Here is a 22,064-nt window from a genome sequence, read left to right as displayed (position 1 = left end):
AGAAGATGTGGCTATCAGGCAGGGTGGCACATAACTGGTGAAAATACTAATTTTTTACTACAAAAATACAGTTTAGAAGATTCATGCACCATGTTCTGTCGGGGCCATAAGTGACAGCGGAAGGGGCCACTGTTACTAAGGTCAGGACACCAGGCGCAAACGGGGGCTGCAGACTGGGACTCACAATCCCACTGTTCCGCACACCAAAAGCCTAGATAAATTTAAGTTGATAAAAAGTTAGGTGGATCAACAATTTGCTGTCATTGCTTTAAAAATACATTAGCCCCCATAAGTGTATACTATTTGCCTGGCACTGTTCAACATCCTTCACATATATTAAGTCATTTAATACTGACAAAAATGTTCAGAAGTACTATTACCCTGTGTGCAGATGAAGAAACAGAGGCACAGAGCGGCCACATATTTGCCCAAGGTCACTAGTCACACCAGCTGAACAGACAGATGCCAAGGCCAGGGGCCCTGGGCCTCTGCGTGCACCACTGTGGGGCGCAGCTTGGGCTGCGTGGGACAAGCACTGAGACGCGTTCCACTAACCGGGAGAAGGGTCACCCTGCGTGCCTGTTTCAGTCGGGGCACAGCTTGGGACATTGTTTGGATTTGAGGTCCTTATTTTTCACACAAACTGGTTACGCTGGAGTGTGCTAAGGATGGCAAGGAGATGTGAGACCCGTGACACACGCGGAGGGCGGAAGGCAATGTTTAGCTTGGGGAAGTGAAGACTCGGCAGAACGTGAGATCGGCTCAACCACGGGGATGGCCACACGGAAGAAAAGTCAGACACACTTTATTCAGCAGCTCTCAAACCTTTTTTTTTTGAACCATTGTGATCTAGCTGACCTATGTAGTTCATTAAATAACTTAATTACACCATCAAGATAAAGGTCTTATGAAAACTTTACTATTCGTGATGCACTCTGATATTTTCAATTCTCCTCTCATTCCACTCGGCTTCTCCTTCACCTTCGCCTGCTCCTGTTCCTCCTCCCCCTCCTTCTCTTTTAATGCTGGTTGTATGCAACTAAAATTATTTCACAAACTTGTAGTTCAGCTTAAAATCTGAGAATGCTGCTCTATTGGGCCACGAGGACAGAACTAAAGAGCAATGGATGGATAGATGTCACAGAAAACTATATTGTAACTCGTAACCAGCCACTAGGTAACTGCCAGAGCCGTTCAACGTTGTAACGGGCTGCTTCAGGACAACGGGGGCTTTCCATCACTTTGGGGATGTAGGTGCCCCATCATATGCTGCAGACAGAGTGGGGGGGACTCGAGGATTCATTACCTGGCTAAAGCAGAAAAACATTATATTTTCTTTCCAAACCTGGAGTGTCATCATTCTAACCAACTTTTTTTTATTTTAATTGTTGTTCAACTACAGCTTTCGGTCTTTTACTCCCATCCCAGCTCACCCCACCACCACCCCCCACCAAATTTTTGTAATAGAAATAACACCTTGCCTTCAACAATGTCTATTTTCCAAAATATTTAGGTATACGCAAAGCGACCAAGTTATAAGGAAAGAAGAAAGGTTGGAAGGAAGGAAGAAAAAAAGGAAGGAAGGAAGGGAAAAGGAAAGAAGGGGAGGGGAGGGGAGGGGAGGGGAGGGGAGGGGAGGGGGTATGAGAAAAGTGAAGGAAGGAGTTATAGAGAGAAGAAAAGAAAGAAGAAAACAAGACAGAGAAAAGAAAATTTAAAAAATAGACTGTGTTCCTAAGTAAATTAAAGAGTTTTGCTTTCAAAAGAAAGTCTAAAACCCTACTTTCCCAATCCCAACAAGAATGCAAACTGGGTTCATCCAGAGTACAAGATTCCTGAGCGCCCCGCATGAGAAAAAGAAGAAAAGGCATCTGAAACTCACTGCAGCCTCTGTGATGGGCTCTGACGGTTTTCCTTCAGATCACTCTGGACAGCCAGACCGTAACGGGAGAGCTGAGACCGGCTCAGGACCTGATGTGCAAAACAGCTTTCAACAGGGCTTGCTCAATCCTTTTTGACAGGTACACGCACTGCGACGATCTTCAAAGGCAACTTCTGGAAGCCCCTCCTGATTTTGTTAGAAGATACTGCCAAGAAAACGAAGAGAGAAAGTAGGAGGAGACATCTAAATAAGGGTAAAATGATTGAAAGGACCCTAACAGGAGCCCCAAAGGGTGCAACTGATGAAGATCAAAGATGCCGCAGGATTGCTGGCCAGCCGTCCAGCCCACAGGTCTGTCGGCTCATTACTAGCACACAGTTTCCTCTTGCCGCCAGAGAGCTTGGTCAGTGTTCAGGGCCACGTTCATAATCAAATGCCAACACCATTGGCACGGGGCTAGGGGCTGCTGTGAGACTCAGGTTCCAGTGATGATCTCAGCAGGGCTTTCTCAAAGAAATAAGAAAGTCCAAACTAGGGTAAACGCCCCGTCCAATACCAATGAGAGTTCTCTGAGTGCTGTTCACCAAACTCAGTGACCTTACAAGGTCTCGGAGTGGAGGAGTGCATGGAACAGACCAGCCACAACCAGCCACTGCTGGTTGTACTCAGTGTGCAGGGGATGGCTACTCATGAATTTAGCAAATGAAGTCAAGTCAGAGGGTATTTTCAACTGCAAACTCCTTCTGACAAGGTCCGTAAGTCAGTGTTCATCCTCAATTAATACCACAGGTACATGGTTATCAACATATAGTAGAAAGTCTTTTGAATTTACATACTCAGTAAGTTCAGTGTTGTTTCAAATGGAGTGGAAAGTTAGAAGCTCTTTGCTAAAACCATCTGGGCATCTTAGACATCTGAATCTTGAGTTGGACCCATTCCCACGTTGTTATAAACCGCACTACAAACTCTCAAATCAGGGATAGAGTCCTTTGTGGAAAGATGAATCCAGAAAATAAACTGAAACCAGACTTAAGTCTGGCAACTTCAGTTCAAAAAGACAGAGACTTGGAAACAGAAGAAAAAGACTAGAAATTGACATAATTCAGGTAGATCGGAATTCAAAGCATGCTGGGACTTTGGCAACACGGACCAGCTGGAGCCAGACGAAGCCAAGGCCAGGCCTGGCACAGCCCCGGGAAACGCACACAGGTCCAGAGGCCCGTCTGCCAGGTGGACGCCTGCAAACCCGGTGCACCACGTCCGAAGACACAGCAAGCTCACACGTGGTTCGGGCTGGGAACAGGAGGATGAGCGCAAGGGCAGAGCCGTGAAGACCCAGACTTAGTCTCAGCAAGACTTCCGTTTTTTTCAGCAATGCTGGGATCTAAGTACACGGAAGAACCTGGGATTCTTGGATACATGTCACAAAGATTCTAAATGGACAGCTGATTCACAGGGCAGTGAGGGAAATTCTAAAACCAAAACCAGGGAAGAACATAAACAGATAGAACCCACTGACGTGGACAGGCCGTCCAGAGAGCACGTGTTGAGACTGGTGAGTGGGAAGGGGCTGTTCCTGGCCACGTGGGAGTCGGCGATGAGGCCTGGATTTGCTCAGTCTGAAGTGGAACAAGTCTCCCCCTGACCCTACACAACAAATCGATGTTTCTTTCTCTCTCTTTCCCCCTTCCTCTCTCTCTCTCTCTCTCTCTCAAATCAATTAATAACAATGTTTACAGCCAATAACTGAATTTTTAAAAAGTGGACAAAGTACCTGAAGACATTTTTTTTCAAAGAAGACCCAAAAAGTGGCCAGTAGGTACATGAAAAGGTGTTTAACATCACTACTCATCAGGGAAACGCAAGTCAAAACCACAGTGAGACATCCCCTCACACATGTTAAGATGGTTACTATCAAAAACACAAAAGATAAATGCTGGTGAGGATGTGGACAAAAAGGAAACCTTATAACACACTGTTGGAGGAAATGGTCCCTGGTGCAGCCATTATGGAAAACGGTTTCTCACAAAACTAAAAACGAAACTACCGTACAACCCAGCAACCCCAGGCCTCTGTATTCACCCCGAGGGGCTGAAATCAGGGTCTCAAAGACAGGCGCCCCCTGCCTGTCTCAATTGCAGCACCGTTCACAACAGTCAGGATGTGGAAACAACCTGAGTGTCCACTGACAGGTGAAGGGATACAGAAAATACGCTGTATGTATTTAATGGAATACTATTCAGCCATAAAAAAATAAGGAGACCCTCCCATTTGCGATAATATGGGTGAAACTGCAGGGCATTGTACTAAGTAAAATGAACCAGGCAGAGAAAGACAAATGTCGCATGGTATTACTTATTTGTGAATAAAAGGGGGGGAAAGCTGACTGCATAGAAATGAAATGAAGTGCTGGTTACCACAGGTCGGGGGCGGGGAGGTGGGAAGACGCTGGTCCCAGGGTGCAGACCTGCACGTTCCAAGGGCCTGAAGCGCAGCCGTCACTGTGGTCGACAGCGCAGTGTTTGTTATGTACTCGCTGCAGACGCGACCGCAGCTCAGAGTGGATTTAAGCATTCTCACCACACACAAAAAATGAGTTCACTGTGCAAGGTGAGTAATGTGTTAAATAACTTGATCTGGTAATATTTCCACAATGTATGTTATAAAACCATCGCATACTTTAAATATATTTTAAATATATACAAATATATGTCAATGATTCCTCAACAAAGTTGTAAAACAAACAAACAAAAAGAATCAAATTGCCTTTGTTGATATTCTCTATTAAAAATGCTTTTTTATAGCCCTGGCTGGTGTAGCTCAGGGGAATGCGCACGGGCCCTGCGAACCACGTAATCACGGTTCGATTCCCAGTCAGGGCACATGCCTGGGTTGCAGGCCAGTTCCCAGCGGGGGACTCACGAAAGGCAACCATACATTGATACTTCTCTCCTTCCCTTCCCCTCTAAAGATAAATAAATAAAATCTTTTAAAAAATTTAAAAAATAAAAATAAATAAAAATGCTTTTTTATGTCCCTTGCTCTAGAGGACATATCGGTGAAAATGGGTGGAATATCTGAGATTTTCCTGCCTGTGTTCTCCTCCAGGACTTTTATGGTTTCGCTTTTTACTGTCAAAAAATATTGTACTACCTATGCAGTTCAGGGACCCAGAGCTGAGAAACTGATATTAAAATGATCCCGGGCTGGAAATACACTCCTAGTGCCTGTAAAAGTCAGAGGCAAATCCTCTCCAGAGCAGTGGTCTCACCCTTGACTTTGGAACTTTAAAAACACTCACATCTCCGTCTCACCCCTGCAGAATCTGAACTGATCTGGGGTCCGACCTACCATCCTGATTTTTAAAAGGCCACTAGGAGATTCTAAGGCACAGAAAAGATGGAGACCTCCACTCTGGAAAGACACGCCTTCTGTGCCGGCCGCACAGAGTCCCCGCTGACCATGGCTTCAAAAATGACATTTCACAGCACCCAGAGGGACTGTCCACATGAGCCAGAGTAGGGAGCAGTGACTGAAAGCAAAGTTAAACCTCCAAGAACTTGAGATAGTAGAATGATTTGTTATAGACTATACAATACCACTTAAAATAATTTTTTTTTAATTTAAAAGCCAAAAATATGAAAATGGAGGGAAACACAGGCCAAAATAGAACTTCTAGAAAGGATAAAGGTATTCACTGATTTAAATAATTCCATAAGGGGGTTAAAGAGCAGATGGACAGACAGGTGGAGGCAAGTGGAGAACGAGACGGCTGACCTGGAGGGAACGCCTGGGAGAACACAGCACTTAGCGGTGAACACCAGGAGGCACAACAGACAAAGTCAGAGTCACGTTAAGAGCCGTGGGATAAAGGAGAAGGTTCGACAGCCACCTAATCGCTGTCCCAGCAGAGAGAATGGAGGAGAGAGACATTTCAAGAGACCATGGCTGTTTTCCACGCGGAGGCCTTCCGAGCTCACCCTGCCCCTCGGGAATCGAAGACCATCTCTCGGCTCCCCCGTCTCCGTCTTAACTGAGGGACAGAACTGAACGGAGCTCAGCACCGAGCTGAGCAGCACTAGAGGCTTCATTTGAAAGAGGTCGGGACAAGAGCAGCTGACAGCAGGGACAATCTAGATACCAAACTTGTGGGTAAGTGTGGTGGCCTCGAAATTATATTGGGCATCAGCTACGCAAATGAAGAAACAGAAGAGCCACAGATTCCCATCCTCCGTCCATTCCTTCCCTGTGCAATGGCTTAAAAGAAACTGGGGTTTCTAAGTTGATACATTAAATACTTCCATACTTCCTCTCCCTGACAATACCAAGTGCAGGCAAGGAAGTGCACAACAGGACTACTTTTCAGTGCGTTGCTAATGGAAACATAAAACAACGCGGCAGAGCTGGGGAGGGAAGAAAGTTTCCTCCACCTTCTTTCAGCCGGTGTCATCATTGAATCTACGTAAAACAGATCAGATCAACAAGAGAAAATAACCGAACACAATTACATACTCAGGTACGGGAGCCCCACATACGAGAGTCAGCGACCCACAATATAAGAAGTTCGGAGACAGAAAGGTGAAATGAGGCACGTGTGGCATGTGGAGCTGAGGATGAGGCTGGAGGTGAGGAAGGCCATTTGCAGGACAGAAGAGCGGGTGCCCGGTCATTAGATGCTTGCCCTGCCCTAGTCACAGGTCACAAACAGTTATCTCTGGTAACAATTCTTACTGTGGGCAAGGCCCCTAATTTACGTTCTTTAATGGAGATGTCAAAGTTTCTTGTGCACTCAAAGGGTCTCAATTGTCTTCGGTTCGAAATAATCCACGTGGCAAAGCAACACACCTTAGGGGGAGACCTGTCCAGAACCACTTGGAAGCTCCTAGAAGGTGAGATGCGTTTACTGTGCAGACCAGCAATTCCAGTCTCCAGCATCTGTCCCAGGGGCAGAGAGACGTGTGTCCCCACAAAGACGTGGACGCGAATGTTCGCAGCAGCAGCTGCTTCGTAACAGCCCCGATCTGACATAGCACGAGCAAATTAATAAATTACAGCACATCCATATTTAGTATTGAGCAGTATTTCTCAATATTGAAAAGGAACAAACTACTGACAGATACAATCCCATGGCTGGGTCTCTATGCTGAGAAATAAGCAAGAAATGCCAAAGTTTATACTTTATGATTCCATTTATGTGACACTTTGGAAAAAACACACATAATCTATGGTGACAGTGAAAAGATAGTACTTCCCTGAAGCCGTGAGGGAGGGTGATTCATGGGGAAGGGCGGGGCATGGGGAACTTTGGGGTTTATGGAAACGGTCTATGTTATTATTGTAATGGTGGTAACGTGAGAACATACATTTGTCAAAACTCAAAACACTGCACACTTAAAATGGGTGTGTTTTATTATATGGAAATTATACCTCAGTGAAGTTGATTTTAGAAAAGTTTTTCCTCTTGCCAGGAACATTTTCAGCTGTTTCCCCTACATACATAACGTCTTATCACGGCACACTTTTCCAGCATTTTCTTTCCTGATTTTATCATTGTCTCACTTATCTTAAGACTAGGTCATAAATTTGAAATTCTCTTCTATTTGCTCAAAGTAGGATGTGGGTGAGGGATTATGGTATGAAAGAGGAAGAGTTTTGGAGTACTCTGGGCTCAAACCCCAGCTCTACCCATGTCTAGCTATGTCATCTTTGAGTATTAAAACTCTGGACCTCGGTTTCCTCATCTGTGAAATGGAAATGTAATAACACTCGCATCTTTGGGATGTGAAATGTGTAAAATTTATGTCACAGAGTGGGCATTCAGTAAACGTTAATCGGTTCAGCAAATGATACTTTCATGAAATTCTTCCTCATTGGTGCTACAAGCCCGCTATAGGACCTGAAATGGGACTCAGTGGACATGGTTAGGCACTCACTGCCTGATAGGGACGGAGGCGGTTCAGAAGCACGTGAAAGCAGGCCACTCAAGCTAAGTCTGTGAACCAGCGCCCACCTGTCACCTGCCGCCACTGCGAGCAAGGTGAGCACAGAAATCGAGATAAGTATTTAAAAGTGTTTATAGAAATTGGAGGTGACTGTGTATGAGCGAGATCAGAAAATACACATGAGGCTTACATCTTGTCCAGGTTCTCAGAGCAGCTTGGGTCAGAACGTAAAACACTGATTGCTTCCTTCATTGAGAAAATCTTACTATGAAAAAAAAGCCAGCTGAGCCCTGGCTGGCGTAGCTCAGTGGATTGAGCGGGGGCCTGCGAACCAGACGATCGCGGTTCGATTCCCAGTCAGGGCACATGCTTGGGTTGCAAGCTGGTTCCTTGCAGGCTAACTACCAGCAGGGGATGCACAAAAGGCAACCATACATTAATGTTTCTCTCCCTCTCTCCTTCCCCTCTAAAAATAAATAAATAAATAAAATCTTAAAAAAAAAAGCCAGCTGAACTAAACAAAGTATTTCACAAAAACAGATAACTTGTTCTATTTATATTTACTGAAATGTAGTAATAAAATTTTACACACATGTATCTGTTTATATCTGTTGAACTAATTATTTTTTACAATGGGCTCGTGTTTTCCATGTCTTTTTCCTCACTCTTTTCTAAAAAGTCATTTTGATGAATTTTACAAAATCTTGGGAGTATTATGGATTGGGAAATCAATTAGTCCTTCCCCACAGATAGTTCGAAACCTTTTTCTGAGTATCTATACCTCTTAGAATAAAGACAATGCCTCCCCCCTCCACTTTGCCTCAGCTTCAGTTTTAGGCGTTACCTTTGATTCTAAACATCTGTTTTCGTTTCCCTAGGATAATGGGGGAAACTTGGAGGAATTCTGCAAGTCAGTGGTTTCAGAAACAGGGTTATCCGCCAGCAAAGCTTCTCACTTTTAGGACTCTGCTGCCACCCTGTGGCCATTTGGCTTATGACCCCGAGCTAGAAAACTCACCCTCTGCTTTTCGTTTCCTGTTCCTCTCAACTCCAACACTTACCTTACCCGACCTTTCCCACCTAATTCTTTACTGAGCTCCGCGAAAACCCACTGCATTCTCTGCCCTTTTTTTATTTCTTGGTTGCTCATTTTCAACAGTTTTGTTTAGGCAGTTTGTTACTGCTACATGAATGTGGGCATTTTTACTCAGTCAACCAAACTGCTACAAAAGCAATGAATTAGACAATTAATTGGCCTCAGTCCATTCGAATCAAAGTAAAAACTTTTAGCAATTAAATGTAAATTATTTTACTTCTTGCCACGCAAAGAGAAAGTCACCTTCCGTGCAACACACAAGCCACCCTGGATCTAACCCAAACTGGATGTCAGGACACAGATTAGAAACAACTTTTGGTCTAGTAAACGGAGTGAAGGGGCTTTAAAAATATATGGGTATAAGGGAGTTTGGCCTCTGTGAAGCACCTTCATTATAACTGCATATTACTAGTTTTATTTATTTTTTCTTTTATAAAGTACTCCAAGCTCAATTCATTTTTTTAAAGATTTTATTTATTTATCTTTAGAGGGGAAGGGAAGGAGAGAGGGAGAGAAATATCAATGTATGGTTGCCTCTCGTGAATCCCCTGCAGGGAACTGGCCTGCAACCCAGGCATGTGCCCTGACTGGGAATCGAACCGCGATCGTGTGGTTTGCAGGCCTGTGCTCAATCCACTGAGCTACACCAGCCAGGCCCTAGTTTTATCTAAGTGATGTATCTCATAACTCGCCAAAGTGAAAATGAAACATGGCAGGTAAACAAAGGGAGAGAGAAGAAAGGAGTCTGTTTGGGAAGCTCCATGTTTCCTCAAAGCTTCTTCCTTCCTGTGAATGTCAACTTAGCAGTTAGAATGGCGAGCAGAAATCAGGACCGCGGCCCTTCATTTCCTTGTGACTGAATTCAGGTTTAAAAGTCATTCTGTACAACCTCGTGGAGTTCGCAAAGTTGACCTTCCTTCAAGGCTGCCTACACCTAACAGATATAAAACTCGGTGGCTTAAAGCATTGTAGCTCAAAAAGAAGAAAGCTGGACCCTTATCTGACACCGTATGCAAAAATCAATCAAAATGGATTAAAGGCTTCAACAGAAAAGCTGAGACCATAAAACTACTACAAGAAAACAGAAGGGAAAAAGCGTTTTGACGTTGGTCTTGGTGACGATGTTTGGGGCATGACACTGAAAGCTCAGGCACCAGCAGAAGCGAGACCGCACCCCACTAAAAAATGTCCGCACGGCAACAGGAACCTAACCAACAACGTGAACAGTCAGCCCACAGAAGGCCAGGAAAAACCTGCAAGGGACACATCTGAGAAGGAGTCGTACCCAAACTATGCCAGGAACTCACACAACTCCACAGCGAAACCATAGTCCCATTTAAAAAGGACAAAGAATTTGGCGGAACGTTGCTCAAAGGAAGGCATAAACGTGGCCTGCGGGGGTGGAACAAGGGGCTCAAACATCGCTCTTCGGGAGGATGCAGATCACAACGGCGGTGAGACGGCGCCTCTCCCGGCAAGGACGGCCGCTGGCAAAAAGACGAAAGGAAACGAGTGTCGTGGAGGTCGGGCCAGGGGAGCCCCGCGCACTGTGGGCGGGGCTGTACCGGCTGCAGCGGCCCCTCGGACCGGTTCAGGTGGAACCTACCCCAGCAAGCCCACCTGCAGGCGGTCGCCCGACGGAGCTGCCATTGGGACCCCAGAGAGCTCCCCGCACTCTCGCGTCCACCGCACCGTTATCCGCAAGGGCGAAAGGCGGCAACAACCCAAACGACACTCACGGATGACCGGATAAAGAAAAAGCGGTACATACACACACCGTGGAATGTTACTCAGCCTTACAAAAGGAAATCTGCCGCTTACAGCAACGCGGATGAACTTGGAGGACGTGAAACCGAGTGAGAAAACCGGTACCAGACAAATGCTGTAGGGTCTCACCTCCACGTGGAGTTTAAAACGGCCGAGCCCACGGACTCGGGGAGTGAGGGGGACCCTGGCTGCCAGGGGCGGGGAGGGGCAGCGCGGTGATCCTGGCCCAAGGGTGCAGGTTCCAGTTCCGCACGAGCTATCAACGAGGGCTGCAGACCCGCCGTGGAGCAGGGGTCACATCAACAGCACCTCGCCGAATGCCTGAAATCTGCTGAGAGGTTAGAGCTTAGGTGTCTCCCACACACACACACCCTAAAAGGACGATGCTATCGGGGGCACGTGAATCAGGTTGGTGTTGTGGTCACTTCCAGTTCTGTACCCTAAGGACATACATTTCTATTTGCCAACTACACCTCCACAGAGCTATTTTTCTAACTGGCGGCTCCTTGAGGTTGCCTATTCCTAATATCGCCCTAAAACTCAACTGGTAAAAATACTAGTGGACAGAGGCTCGTTTTCAAGGTAACATTTTTAAATGCAATACCATTTATTAAGGTTAAATAAAAGGTGCCCCGGGAGCATCAACTTTAGTTTTTATAACATAACTTTTATAAGTTTATGTCAACTTCTGGTTTTATACTTACAAGTTCATTGAATCGGGAGACACTAGGGAATTGGAGGCAAGGGGCGGGAGCAGTAAAGGCGTGGTCACAGGCACGCTAAGCCTGGAACCTCTTCTATCTCAGGACAAAGGTCCTAGGAAACTCGAATCTTAAGGCCCGAGGGGAGTGAAGAACGCAACACGTTCACTTGAACAGGCAGATATCATTTTCATCCAGACTGGAACTTGCACCCTATATATTTTCATCTTCGGAACAGGTGGTTTGAGATGCAAATGAAGCACTAAGTGTCAAAGCCGTTTCCTAGCAGTGGCTGTTTTGCAAACGTTACCATGGCAGCAATTCTCACAGCGTTCTTAGAAGCGGCCACACCTCAGCAAGGTCTGTCTAACTCGGGACAGCAAAGCTCAAGCGAACTGATGGACACCAGCCACGGAGAAGTCCTGCACCGACGATGGCACCTGACTGGGTACAGGACAGCTGCCATCTGAAGCTACTGGCAGTGGGGAACTTGGAGGGGGAGAGAAGGAAATGGGCCGGCCCCGGGAACACCTGCAGCGGGAGCCAAGCCTGGAGACGAGATGACGGTAACTGTAACTGCTAACACTTGTTTTTAGCTGCGAACAGATTGTACGCAGATGGGGAAGGGCTCGCTCCGCTCTCCAGTTACTCCAGTGCCCTCTGTGCTTTACCAGCGCTTACCAAACCCTCGCTGGGTGAAAATAAAGCAGACTGCTCTCCCAGGGCCGCAGTGCGGGCCGCTCCCAGCCGCAGGAGGATGGAGCTGGGTCACGCCGGTCTCCACTTCTCACCGCCAGTACACCTGCTCTTTGAGGGCAAGACACATTCCCCTGGCAGAGAAAGCAGAGGGAGGGGGTGACAGGGACACAGGAGTCTGGGCCAGCCCTGCCCTGGGACCCCCAGGGTGTGTCTCTGCCTGACTAAAGGAGAATGAAAGGTCAGACACCACAGGTTAGCAGTACAGGGTGGTCCGAGGTCAATGACCAACTGATGAGTGAACCACAAATTCTGTCACAGGTCCAAGGGGGCAGCAGCTCCTCCCCGTTGGGAAGTTTCCATTCCACCTTTATCTTGAAAGAAGCAAAGAGCTCCGCTTCCCNAAAATAAAGCAGACTGCTCTCCCAGGGCCGCAGTGCGGGCCGCTCCCAGCCGCAGGAGGATGGAGCTGGGTCACGCCGGTCTCCACTTCTCACCGCCAGTACACCTGCTCTTTGAGGGCAAGACACATTCCCCTGGCAGAGAAAGCAGAGGGAGGGGGTGACAGGGACACAGGAGTCTGGGCCAGCCCTGCCCTGGGACCCCCAGGGCGTGTCTCTGCCTGACTAAAGGAGAATGAAAGGTCAGACACCACAGGTTAGCAGTACAGAGTGGTCCGAGGTCAATGACTAACTGATGAGTGAACCGCAAATTCTGTCAGAGGTCCAAGGGGGCAGCAGCCCCTCCCCGTTGGGAAGTTTCCATTCCACCTTTATCTTGAAAGAAGCAAAGAGCTCCCCTTCCCAAAACGGCAAACCTTGGGACCGTTGTATGGTGTTAACTCCGCCCACCCAAAACCCCCCCAAAAGGTAGAAAAGGGCCTCTCAGTCCTGCTTCCATAACATTTTGGCCAAACCAATCTGTAAACTTTCTGTGGGTGAACTGAAATTGTCATTTGAGCAGCAACCTGGATATCAGGTGGGCCACCCAAAGGTGGGCCCCCGCCAGGGCAAGGCAACCAAAAGACAGTGAGACTCTGGGCTGGGTTTCAGGGGGCCTGGTGTTCAGAGAGACCCAGTCCAACGAGGATGACTGAGTGAGCAGCAGGGGCTGGGAAAAATCCATGCTCGGGGTGAAGCAGGAGATGATGCCGGGCCCCAGGTTATCAGTCCCAGGCCACAGAGTCCAGGGCCCCAGGAAACACTCTGTGAGGTCTAGGAAGCCTTTGGCCAGGAATTCACTGGCAGCAGGAAAACACAACGCTTAGGAGGAGACTGAGGCCAACCCCCTTCCCCTGGACTGAGTTGAACGCCAGAGGTTAGGAGAAATCCGGAATGTGATGGCTATGTGACCTCCAGAGTGACTGCAGAGGTATTAGCCATTGCGATAATGGTGACATAAGTAGTCACATTCCACCCACAGCTGGATTGCAGTCCCGAAATACTTTCTGTCCGGAACAGCGTTACGTGAGGAGCCTTGCGCAGGTTTCTGCCTGCAGATCAGACACAGCAGCAGAGGAGGCAGTCGGGGCTGAGAGGGACAGAAGCTGATCACAGCGCTCCCCCACGAGGGGCTGTAACAGACACCTCTGGAACTACAAATGAGACTTTGAAAAGCGAAAAACGTCTTTTGTTCCAGGGATCACTTTATCTCTTTTAAATGTTCTGCTTTATCTGTTTTGTTACCTAGACAACACATTAAATGCAAAAAATGAAACCGTGAGCATTAGAAGGAAGTATAGGGACTACTTATCTCCTCTTCAATAGGAAAGACTTTTCTCAATGCATTAGTGAAAAAATAGATCATAAAGATAAACGTAGATGGCATAAAAATGAAAAATTTAGTGCCATTACAGCACCATTGGCCTCACGAAAAGGCTCTACAACCCGGGTTAAATAGGTGCAACGAATGTGACCGCCAGTAATCCTGTCACAGGAAGATTGCTGGTGAACCAATAAGGAAACCCGCACACAAAAAAGGTAAGGGGTCAAATACACCTCACGAAAGAGTAAGGACTACAGGCCAATAAGCAGGTGAAGAGGTGTTTGGTCTCACTAGGAACCGAAAGGGTACAAATTATAACCACAGAGAGATGCTCAAATTCTCAAGTTGGCCAAAGGGGCTGTGAACCGTCACGGGAGAGGGTGGGATAGAGCCAGTCCACCTTCCTAGGAAGCGTTGTAAGAGAGCTTGATCGAATAATAGATCACTTCTAGTGATCTACATGAAAGAAAAGAATCAGAGATGTGAATGCTTTCTTTAAAGAAACATTCATCCAAGTGGTATTTATAGTAACAAGACACAAGAACCTGAACGCCACAGTTAGGTAATAAAACACTTATTAGCCTTTAATGTTGTGGGGTTTTTAAGAATGTCAATGACATGGAAAAATGCTCATGATCTATCACTAAGAGAAGAAGCGCAGTATAAAACACAGCTTTATTTATATCATGCATAATAAATGCACAGCAAAAACACCGGAGAGAACAGGCCTGTCCATGGCAATGGAAGTGTGAACTAATACAAATCGTCATGGGTTTTATTTTTCCTTTATGGGTCAGTGTTATTAAAAATTCTTCAAGAAACATGTGCTGCTTGTATAATAAAATGTATTAGGAAATATTTTTAAACTTATGATAATGCCCTAGAGGTTGTTGCTTGGGAACAATGATGACTGAAGGAATATTTTTAAAAGAAAAAAAATCACTTAAAGATCTCAACTCTCTGGTTTTTAACACCCCAGAAACCCTCTGAAATGTCCGAAGAAGCGTATTTGCTTTCAGAAGGCTAACGTTTCCAAAACGCTCTCACGAGACCCTCCCACTGAAAATAAAACTCTCAGATGTGGATGAATGAGTAATCCACAACCCAAAGAATACTCGCCTGGCCCTTTGTCTTACTGTACGTTTTCCATTACTGTCCACGCCCCTTACACCTCTTCCACCTCCATCCCCGCCCCACCCGCCATGACCATGAACCCATTGATCTACTGCCTCAGAATCTACAAAACGCGGAAGGTGTGTAACGCCTTCTGCTTTGTCTCCTCCTCCTCCTCCTCCCCAGGCGTGGCAACAAAGATGAATCCGGAGCTTTCTAAGCAATGGATATATATTATTAATCTTTCAGACTCAAAGATGTTACCATGGTTCTCACGCTCCCTGCTTTAAAGAGAAAGGTGAGTCGGTAAAGCAACGCGCTGTCTCTAGTTTCCCCTGGTTTTTTAGGTATAATTCTTCTTTCTTGTTCAGGATGGTGGCTAGGAGACAACGGAAGTAGCGATGGAGCCACTATTTGAGGAATACCTGGCAAATCGTGGAACAATAGTAAAACCTTACTACTGGCTAGGCTTCTCTCCGGACTGCCCCAGTTGTCCTTACCACATTCGGACAGGTGAGGAAGCACGCGTTGCCCACACAGAATTCTATCAGATTTTTGGCTTCCCTTATGGGCCAACACATCCTCAAACGAAACACCTCTTGTTTTATGAGCTGAAAACGTCCAGCGGGAGCCTGGTGCAAAAGGGGCACGTCAGCAGTTGCACCGCGACTGCTACTCACCCAGAATCAATGCTATTCGAGAGGAACGGGTACTTGGACGTGGCCGCCTACAGTAACGACGGCATCAGGCACATCGTCCTGTATTCCAGCGGCTCCCCTTGCAATGAAGCTGATCACTGCTGCGTCAGCAAGATGTTCAACTTCCTGGTCACGTACCCGGACGTCACTCTGAGTGTTTACTTCTCTCAGCTCTATCACACTGACCCCGATTTTCCGGCCTCGGCGTGGAACCGTGAAGCTCTCCGGAGCCTGGCCAGTCTGGGGCCGAAGGTCACTCTGAGCCCAATAAGTGGCGGGATCTGGCATTTTCTCCTCCACAACTTTGTGAGCGGCGTTTTTGGATCCACCACCTTCCCACCCATTCTAATGGGGAGGGCGCTGGCTGACAGGCACAATGCGTATGAAATCGGTGCCATAACAGGAGTGAAACCTCATTTCACGGACGTCCTTTCCCAGACGACGGAGGACCAGAACGCGACCGCGCAGGCCGCTGCAGGCAGCTACGCCTTCAACAGTGTCTTTCCTGCACAGTCTCTTCAAATGACAAGCGCGCGACCACAGCCCAGCCTGACGCCAGACCTCAGGGTCCCCGTCGTCTTTGTGCTCCTGCCGTTCAGAGACCTACCGCCCATCCATGCGGGCCAAAACCCATATAAGCCCAGGAATGTCGTCAGGCACTTAAACATGCCCCGCATGCCACTCCAGGAAACCAGGGACCTCCGAAGGCCTGCCACTGCAACGCCGGTGGAGACGGCGGAAATCACAGAACAGTCTGTAAGTAACAAGGCAGACGGACGAAGAAAGGGAAAGGCAAAAAATAACGTCTACATTCCTACGACCTAAGACCAAATAAATCACCAGGACTTACATGGTAGCCCACAAAAATCTGGAAACTTTCTCTTAGATGTGAGCCAACATGGAGATGAACTGATACACCAAAGGCAAAACCTGAATTATTTACCATCTTAACTGTTACAAAGCGACACTATTTTAAACATTGACCAAAACGTCTCCATAGGCAACTTAACATCTTTCCTTTATTTTGAAAGTGGCAGGATCCAAGGGAACCATTAGTGCCTTACCAATATTTTGGTGTGAAAAAGAAAATGTCGCTATTCTGGTCTACTCATGTCGTCTTTCCATTAAAAAAGCCTGCGAACTAAATGGCTTCCTAAACTGGTTTCGGTACAAAAATTTACGGTAAAATTGGAAAATAGCCTGAAGTTACTGGCATTAAGTGCTGTTTGCAAAAGCATATCAGTGATTTTCCATTAATTGTTCACTGTGGACAGAAGATTTTAGACAGCCCATTTTTCTCTAAAGTGGCGTGAAATAGCTTCATATGGGGAAAAAGTTCTGCTCATTGAGTAGATACAGCTACAAAAACTGACATTTGAAATGCGGGCACCTGCTCAGGGTGATCTTTCCCGGCCCAGCCTCTCCCTCCCGAGCAGACAGACGGCAGAGGCAGTGTGGCCCCGGAGAGTCCGTCCACCTCACACCCGGTGATACCCAAGCCACTCCGACCGGCTCTCAAGTCTCCCCCCTCTGCCTTCCTGCTGCCCTGCCTCATCAGTGAGATTGTAAGTCCCCATAGGTCCAGGACTGTCTCCTTTCTTTAGTTTCCTTTTAGGATCTAGCACAGTATCCAGGCCAAACATGGGTACAAGGCTGTGAATCTACTACATCTCGAAACTACCAGTCACCGCTCCCCGCCATTCTTCTCCATTCTAGCCAAGGGGCCCCGTAACTATCCCACCATGGACATTTTTTTTTTTGTGGTTGTTAGCATCCATTCTTCCTTCTTCGGATATAGCCTCCCAGTACATACTGGTAATTTGTTCTACTTTCTTTTTTCCGAGCACTTTTTTTCACCACGGCCTACCTATACCTTCTCTTACAGTCTTGTTCAAAACACACTTCTTAGAAAAAGTGTTCTTTAACCCTCTGAGCATGTACGTCACACCACTTCATTTGTGTTTAATTTATTCCCACTTGCTGCCTCACTTTCTTCTTAAAAGAAAAATGTTTAACATGGAAACTTCTGTTGTGATTAAAATAGAAATTTTAAAAGAAACTTCTATCGCTAACCTGGAACTTTTAACAAATGTTAACAAAGGGAGAGGCGTCACCAGAACTATAGAAAAGTGCTTGGGGCAGTTACACTTTTGTACTGGGTAGTCAACACTGGGGCTAGGAAGAAGAATGTTACTGACAGGTCATGACCCTAGGCCAACACAGTCAAGGCTTAGACAACAGACTAGGAGACTGCAGAAAGGCAGATGGCCCTCGGTAAGTATCTCTGCCTTATCTGAAAGGCAAGGGGCGTAAGCAACATCATCTTGAAGGTTCCTCCGAGCTTTATCTGCTTAAATCAAGTTGTTCCAGGGAGTGAGCTCGTACAGTCAACAACAGGTCCTCTGACTCACCTACGCGGGTTCTCGGTTGAGTCAGGCCGGGCCAGGGACTTAGGGAGGAGTAGAAATTGGAATGCTCCACCTCTCTTCAGCAAACTGGAAATGGTGATCTAGAAGAATTATCGCTGTGGCCACACATATGGAAATTCCAGTAAAGAAAAGAGAAACCACTAAATGAAAGTAGCTAGTGGCTATGGTGACTTAAAAAGGCAAGGAGGTATATCCCGAGAAACTGATGAGGGTGGGGGACGGGAGTGTTACCTTGGTCAGTGTAACCACAGTCCAGGGTCAGATGTTCAGCTCTGTAAGTTCAACTCCTGCTTAGTCAACACAGAGAGAGCGGGCTTATTCATCAGGAGCAGACCTGGGCTAACAGAGCCCCCAGGACTGACGTGTAAAAGCAGAAAGCCAACGAACGCACTGACTTCCAGTGAGAGTTACCACTGGCTGTGCAACCAATCGAGTTGTCCGGGCGACCAGCTTTGCCATGTGGATACACTACAGGAGAAGCCAGGGTAGACTCAGAAGCTCCCTTTGTGCAATAGAGGAGCTCATGAGGTGACTCCGGTGTTTAGGGCTGGCAGACCCGGCTGACCCAGGACAGGCGTCTGCCACTTGAAATGGAATGCTGTGACACGCACAAGGACACCCATGCCCTGGACAGGGCTTAGGGGGCCCAAGGATGTTTCGTCAAGTGACACTTCAGTTCTGCTGGCCTCTCTCTTTAAACTGCTGTCACGGCTTTTTTATTCCTTTTTGACTTGTAGTTTTATGACTCTTTTTTGATTCATAGTCCATACACACCAAAACGTTTAAAGTCACAAAATGAAGTGTTATTCATCTTATCTCCAAGTAAGGAAAGCTACATGGTAACCTATACTAACTAGAAATAATATTACGACCTAACATTTACTGAGAGCTACATGTCAAGTACTTTCCTAAGTACTTGATGTGTATTAACTCATTTAATCCTCCCACTCATCCTATTAGGCAAGTATTTCCAATATGCACCTGGACATCGGTGGTATATTAGAAAGAAGTGTTGCCAGAACTACAGGAAAGAAAAGCATCTGAGCAGTTACATTTTTTGCACTGGTTGAGTAAGAATGGGGCTAGAACAGGTCATGAGTCCAGGCCAATACGGTCACTCCTTAAATGAGAGACTGTTGAGGAAGCATAAGGACACCTGGTCCCAGGCAGGCAGTCTCTAGTTACTCATCTGAAAAACCAGGGACAGGAGCAGATTGTCTTCAAGGTTCCTTCCAGCTCTATTTGCATGCGTCAGAGCAGGAATTCCATGGAGAGATTCAGGCACAAGCTTCGGAATCTGAGAGTCCTAATTCTGTATCAGTCTGCTACTTGCAGCTGAGTATCATTGACTGAGGTACCTAATCTCTCTGAGCCTTAATTTTCTCGTCTATAAAATGGGAACACTAATTTGTAGGCCGTTGAGCTACCCCAAGGATTAAATAAATACTGTAAGTACAGTAAAGAGGTTATTAACCAAGTGTCTAACAAATAATAAACACTCATCAAGTGGTTGCTATTATTAAAAAATATTAATAGGATGATAGAAGAGAAGGATAGGAATTGTGAAATCTTTAAACTTTTGTCAAAACTATAAGTCTGAGATGACTATTTTCTGTAAGAAGTAAAAGTATGTTTGTAGAATTTGTGACAATCGGGTTAGGAGGAGAAAAATGTTGATTTTAATATTTTGCTTAATAGTCAATAGTAGCAATGAAAAAAGCCATATGTCCATGGTCTTGGAAGAAACTAGAATAATTGTAAGAGTATATATTTTTTGCAACTTCTTGCCAATAAATTGATGATCAGATGAAATACATGATTTACTAGGAAAATATAGATTCTAAAATTGATTTAAAAAAAGAAAACCAAACAAATCAATAACTACACAAGATAAGTAGGATCAAAGATCTACCTTTAAACACTCCAGCAAGTCTAGATATTTTGTAAGCACAGTCTACAACTTTCAAAGAAAAAATACCATGGCAACTTTGTATTATTCAACCTATTCCAGAGCATTGGAGGAAAAAAAGGAGGAAACCTTTTCAATGCATCTTACAAAGCTAGACTAACAAGAATAGCAAAACCAGATAAACACAGTACAAAGAAATAAAACTATGAACCAATCTAACTTATAGGTTCTGAAATCACGTAAGCAAAATAAACACTAATCAAATCTATCAAGCAATTAAAATAGTAACCAAATTGAGTTTATTCTCGCAATGTGAGAATGGTTCAATGCAGAAAAATATATAAATATAATTCATTACATTCATAAATTAAAGAATCAAAAACTACACGATTTTTATCATTAGCTCCCCCCTCAAAAAGCATTTGATAATTTCAGCCATCATGCCTAAATATCGCAAAGCAATAGAAAAAAATAAACTAATCAAATATCAATCAAATTTCCATTAAAATAGAGACAAAGAAGAGAAGTTACTATCACCCAAGTTTTTAACAGTGTTTTGAGAGCCTAGCTAATGCAACAAGAAAAATAAATGTGATATTAATATTGGAGAAGATGTAAATTATCATCTCAAAAATTGTTTGCATACTCTGACAAGAAACGTAACCTTAAACCAACTATTAGCATTAATAACAGACCCCAGTAATGTAAAAGAATATGGACTAAGTACATATTTGAATCCATAGCTTCTGTCTATATTATCATAAGCAGGTAAAAAATTATAGAAATATAGTCCCATTCACAGAAATGTTTAACACACAGGGTTTATCCTTTCACTTAGCACTAAAATTTTTTTCCTGAGACAAGAGTACAAATTGAAGTTTTTAGTCCTTGAAGTACTAATACATAAAGAAATAAAGGTCTTATTGCAAAATAGTTGATCTTATTATTCTACCTCAATGTGTGATCATAAAATTACGTAAGGCTAAAATTAATCACAAAGAAAAAAACAAGTTTTCAAGGTGGTGATTTCAACTCAGTAGCAGTTCATTTGGATTTTAAGTAAAAACATTTTACCATAATCCAGTTAATGGGTAACATGCTAACAAACCTTTTTCTATTGTAGTAATTACGTTCCTAGAGAACAGTGAAGTTAAATCATCGTGACCAGAACCGAAATTTATTTTATATTTATAACCCATAATTCTGAGCTCACTGCCATTTCAAAAAATAACCCCACCCCATTACAGGACTCACGGTCTTGGTTTGTAAGTATTTAGTGGCAAGTCTGGGGAAAAGAGGCACCCCGGAGGTAGAGTATTGGTTTAAAAATATACAAAAGGAAAAGCCTATTACAGGCTAGTTTTACCAAAACCCTTTCTAGCTAAAAGATCCCTTGCTCTTTGCTTTACCACAGATGATAAGAAGCTACCCTATCATGCAGCATTAACCTCCAGAAAATTCAGACTCAGTCGTACTGTAGGAGTGAATCAAACCAGGTTATTTGCACAATGGATAAAAAGTCTTAAAACCTCCTGGATCCTTTATTTCAGGGATAAGCATTTCTTTGGAAAATTAAAATAGGGAGAATAATATTGCCTCAGATGAATGAAGTACCATGATTAACATTAGCTACGAGTAATTTGCAAGAAAGTGAAATGATGCGTATTTTCCAATGAAAATATAATTAAGGACAGGTTTCTTCACGTACGGAAGTGTTTTGTCGAATTTATTGCAGTGACTCTGGTTAAGAGGATCGTCTGGGTTTCAAGCACACGTTTCTATGTGTTGCACTGTGTGCCCACCACCTACAGTCAAACCACCTTCCCTAGAGGTAATAAATGAGTTCATTAAAAGATACAGTCTTTATGGATGTCATGAATACAGCCTCTACATGAGCCCAAAATTATTTTGTCAGGTTATCACTTCATTAAATAGAAACATTGAGTTACCTACTATGTACAAGGTACTTATTGTAAGACAATAAATAGTACCACATTGGAAAGCATGTTTGGGGCATTATTACACCTCGAATGTAATGTGCATTCTGTGGCTGAGAATTAATTCATT

The 22,064-nt window shown here is 45.0% G+C and overlaps 2 protein-coding genes across 4 annotated transcripts in view; one reads left to right on the top strand and one right to left on the bottom strand.

Moving 5' to 3' along the window:
• RGL1 (ral guanine nucleotide dissociation stimulator like 1) overlaps positions 1-22,064 on the bottom strand; it is a 221,882-nt gene that overhangs the window by 197,568 nt on the left and 2,250 nt on the right. The window lies entirely within an intron of this gene.
• On the top strand, positions 11,617-20,100 carry APOBEC4 (apolipoprotein B mRNA editing enzyme catalytic polypeptide like 4). Its single transcript, XM_037035329.1, has 2 exons — positions 11,617-11,954; positions 15,333-20,100. The coding sequence occupies exon 2, from the start codon at positions 15,363-15,365 to the stop codon at positions 16,482-16,484; it is 1,122 nt and encodes a 373-aa protein (XP_036891224.1). The 5' UTR covers positions 11,617-11,954; positions 15,333-15,362; the 3' UTR covers positions 16,485-20,100.

This window comes from Sturnira hondurensis, unplaced genomic scaffold (genome assembly GCF_014824575.4).
Source record: "Sturnira hondurensis isolate 20B ecotype Veracruz unplaced genomic scaffold, ASM1482457v3 Scaffold0022215, whole genome shotgun sequence".
Taxonomy (NCBI): Eukaryota; Metazoa; Chordata; class Mammalia; order Chiroptera; family Phyllostomidae; genus Sturnira; species Sturnira hondurensis.
This window is presented reverse-complemented; position numbering and strand designations above follow the sequence as displayed.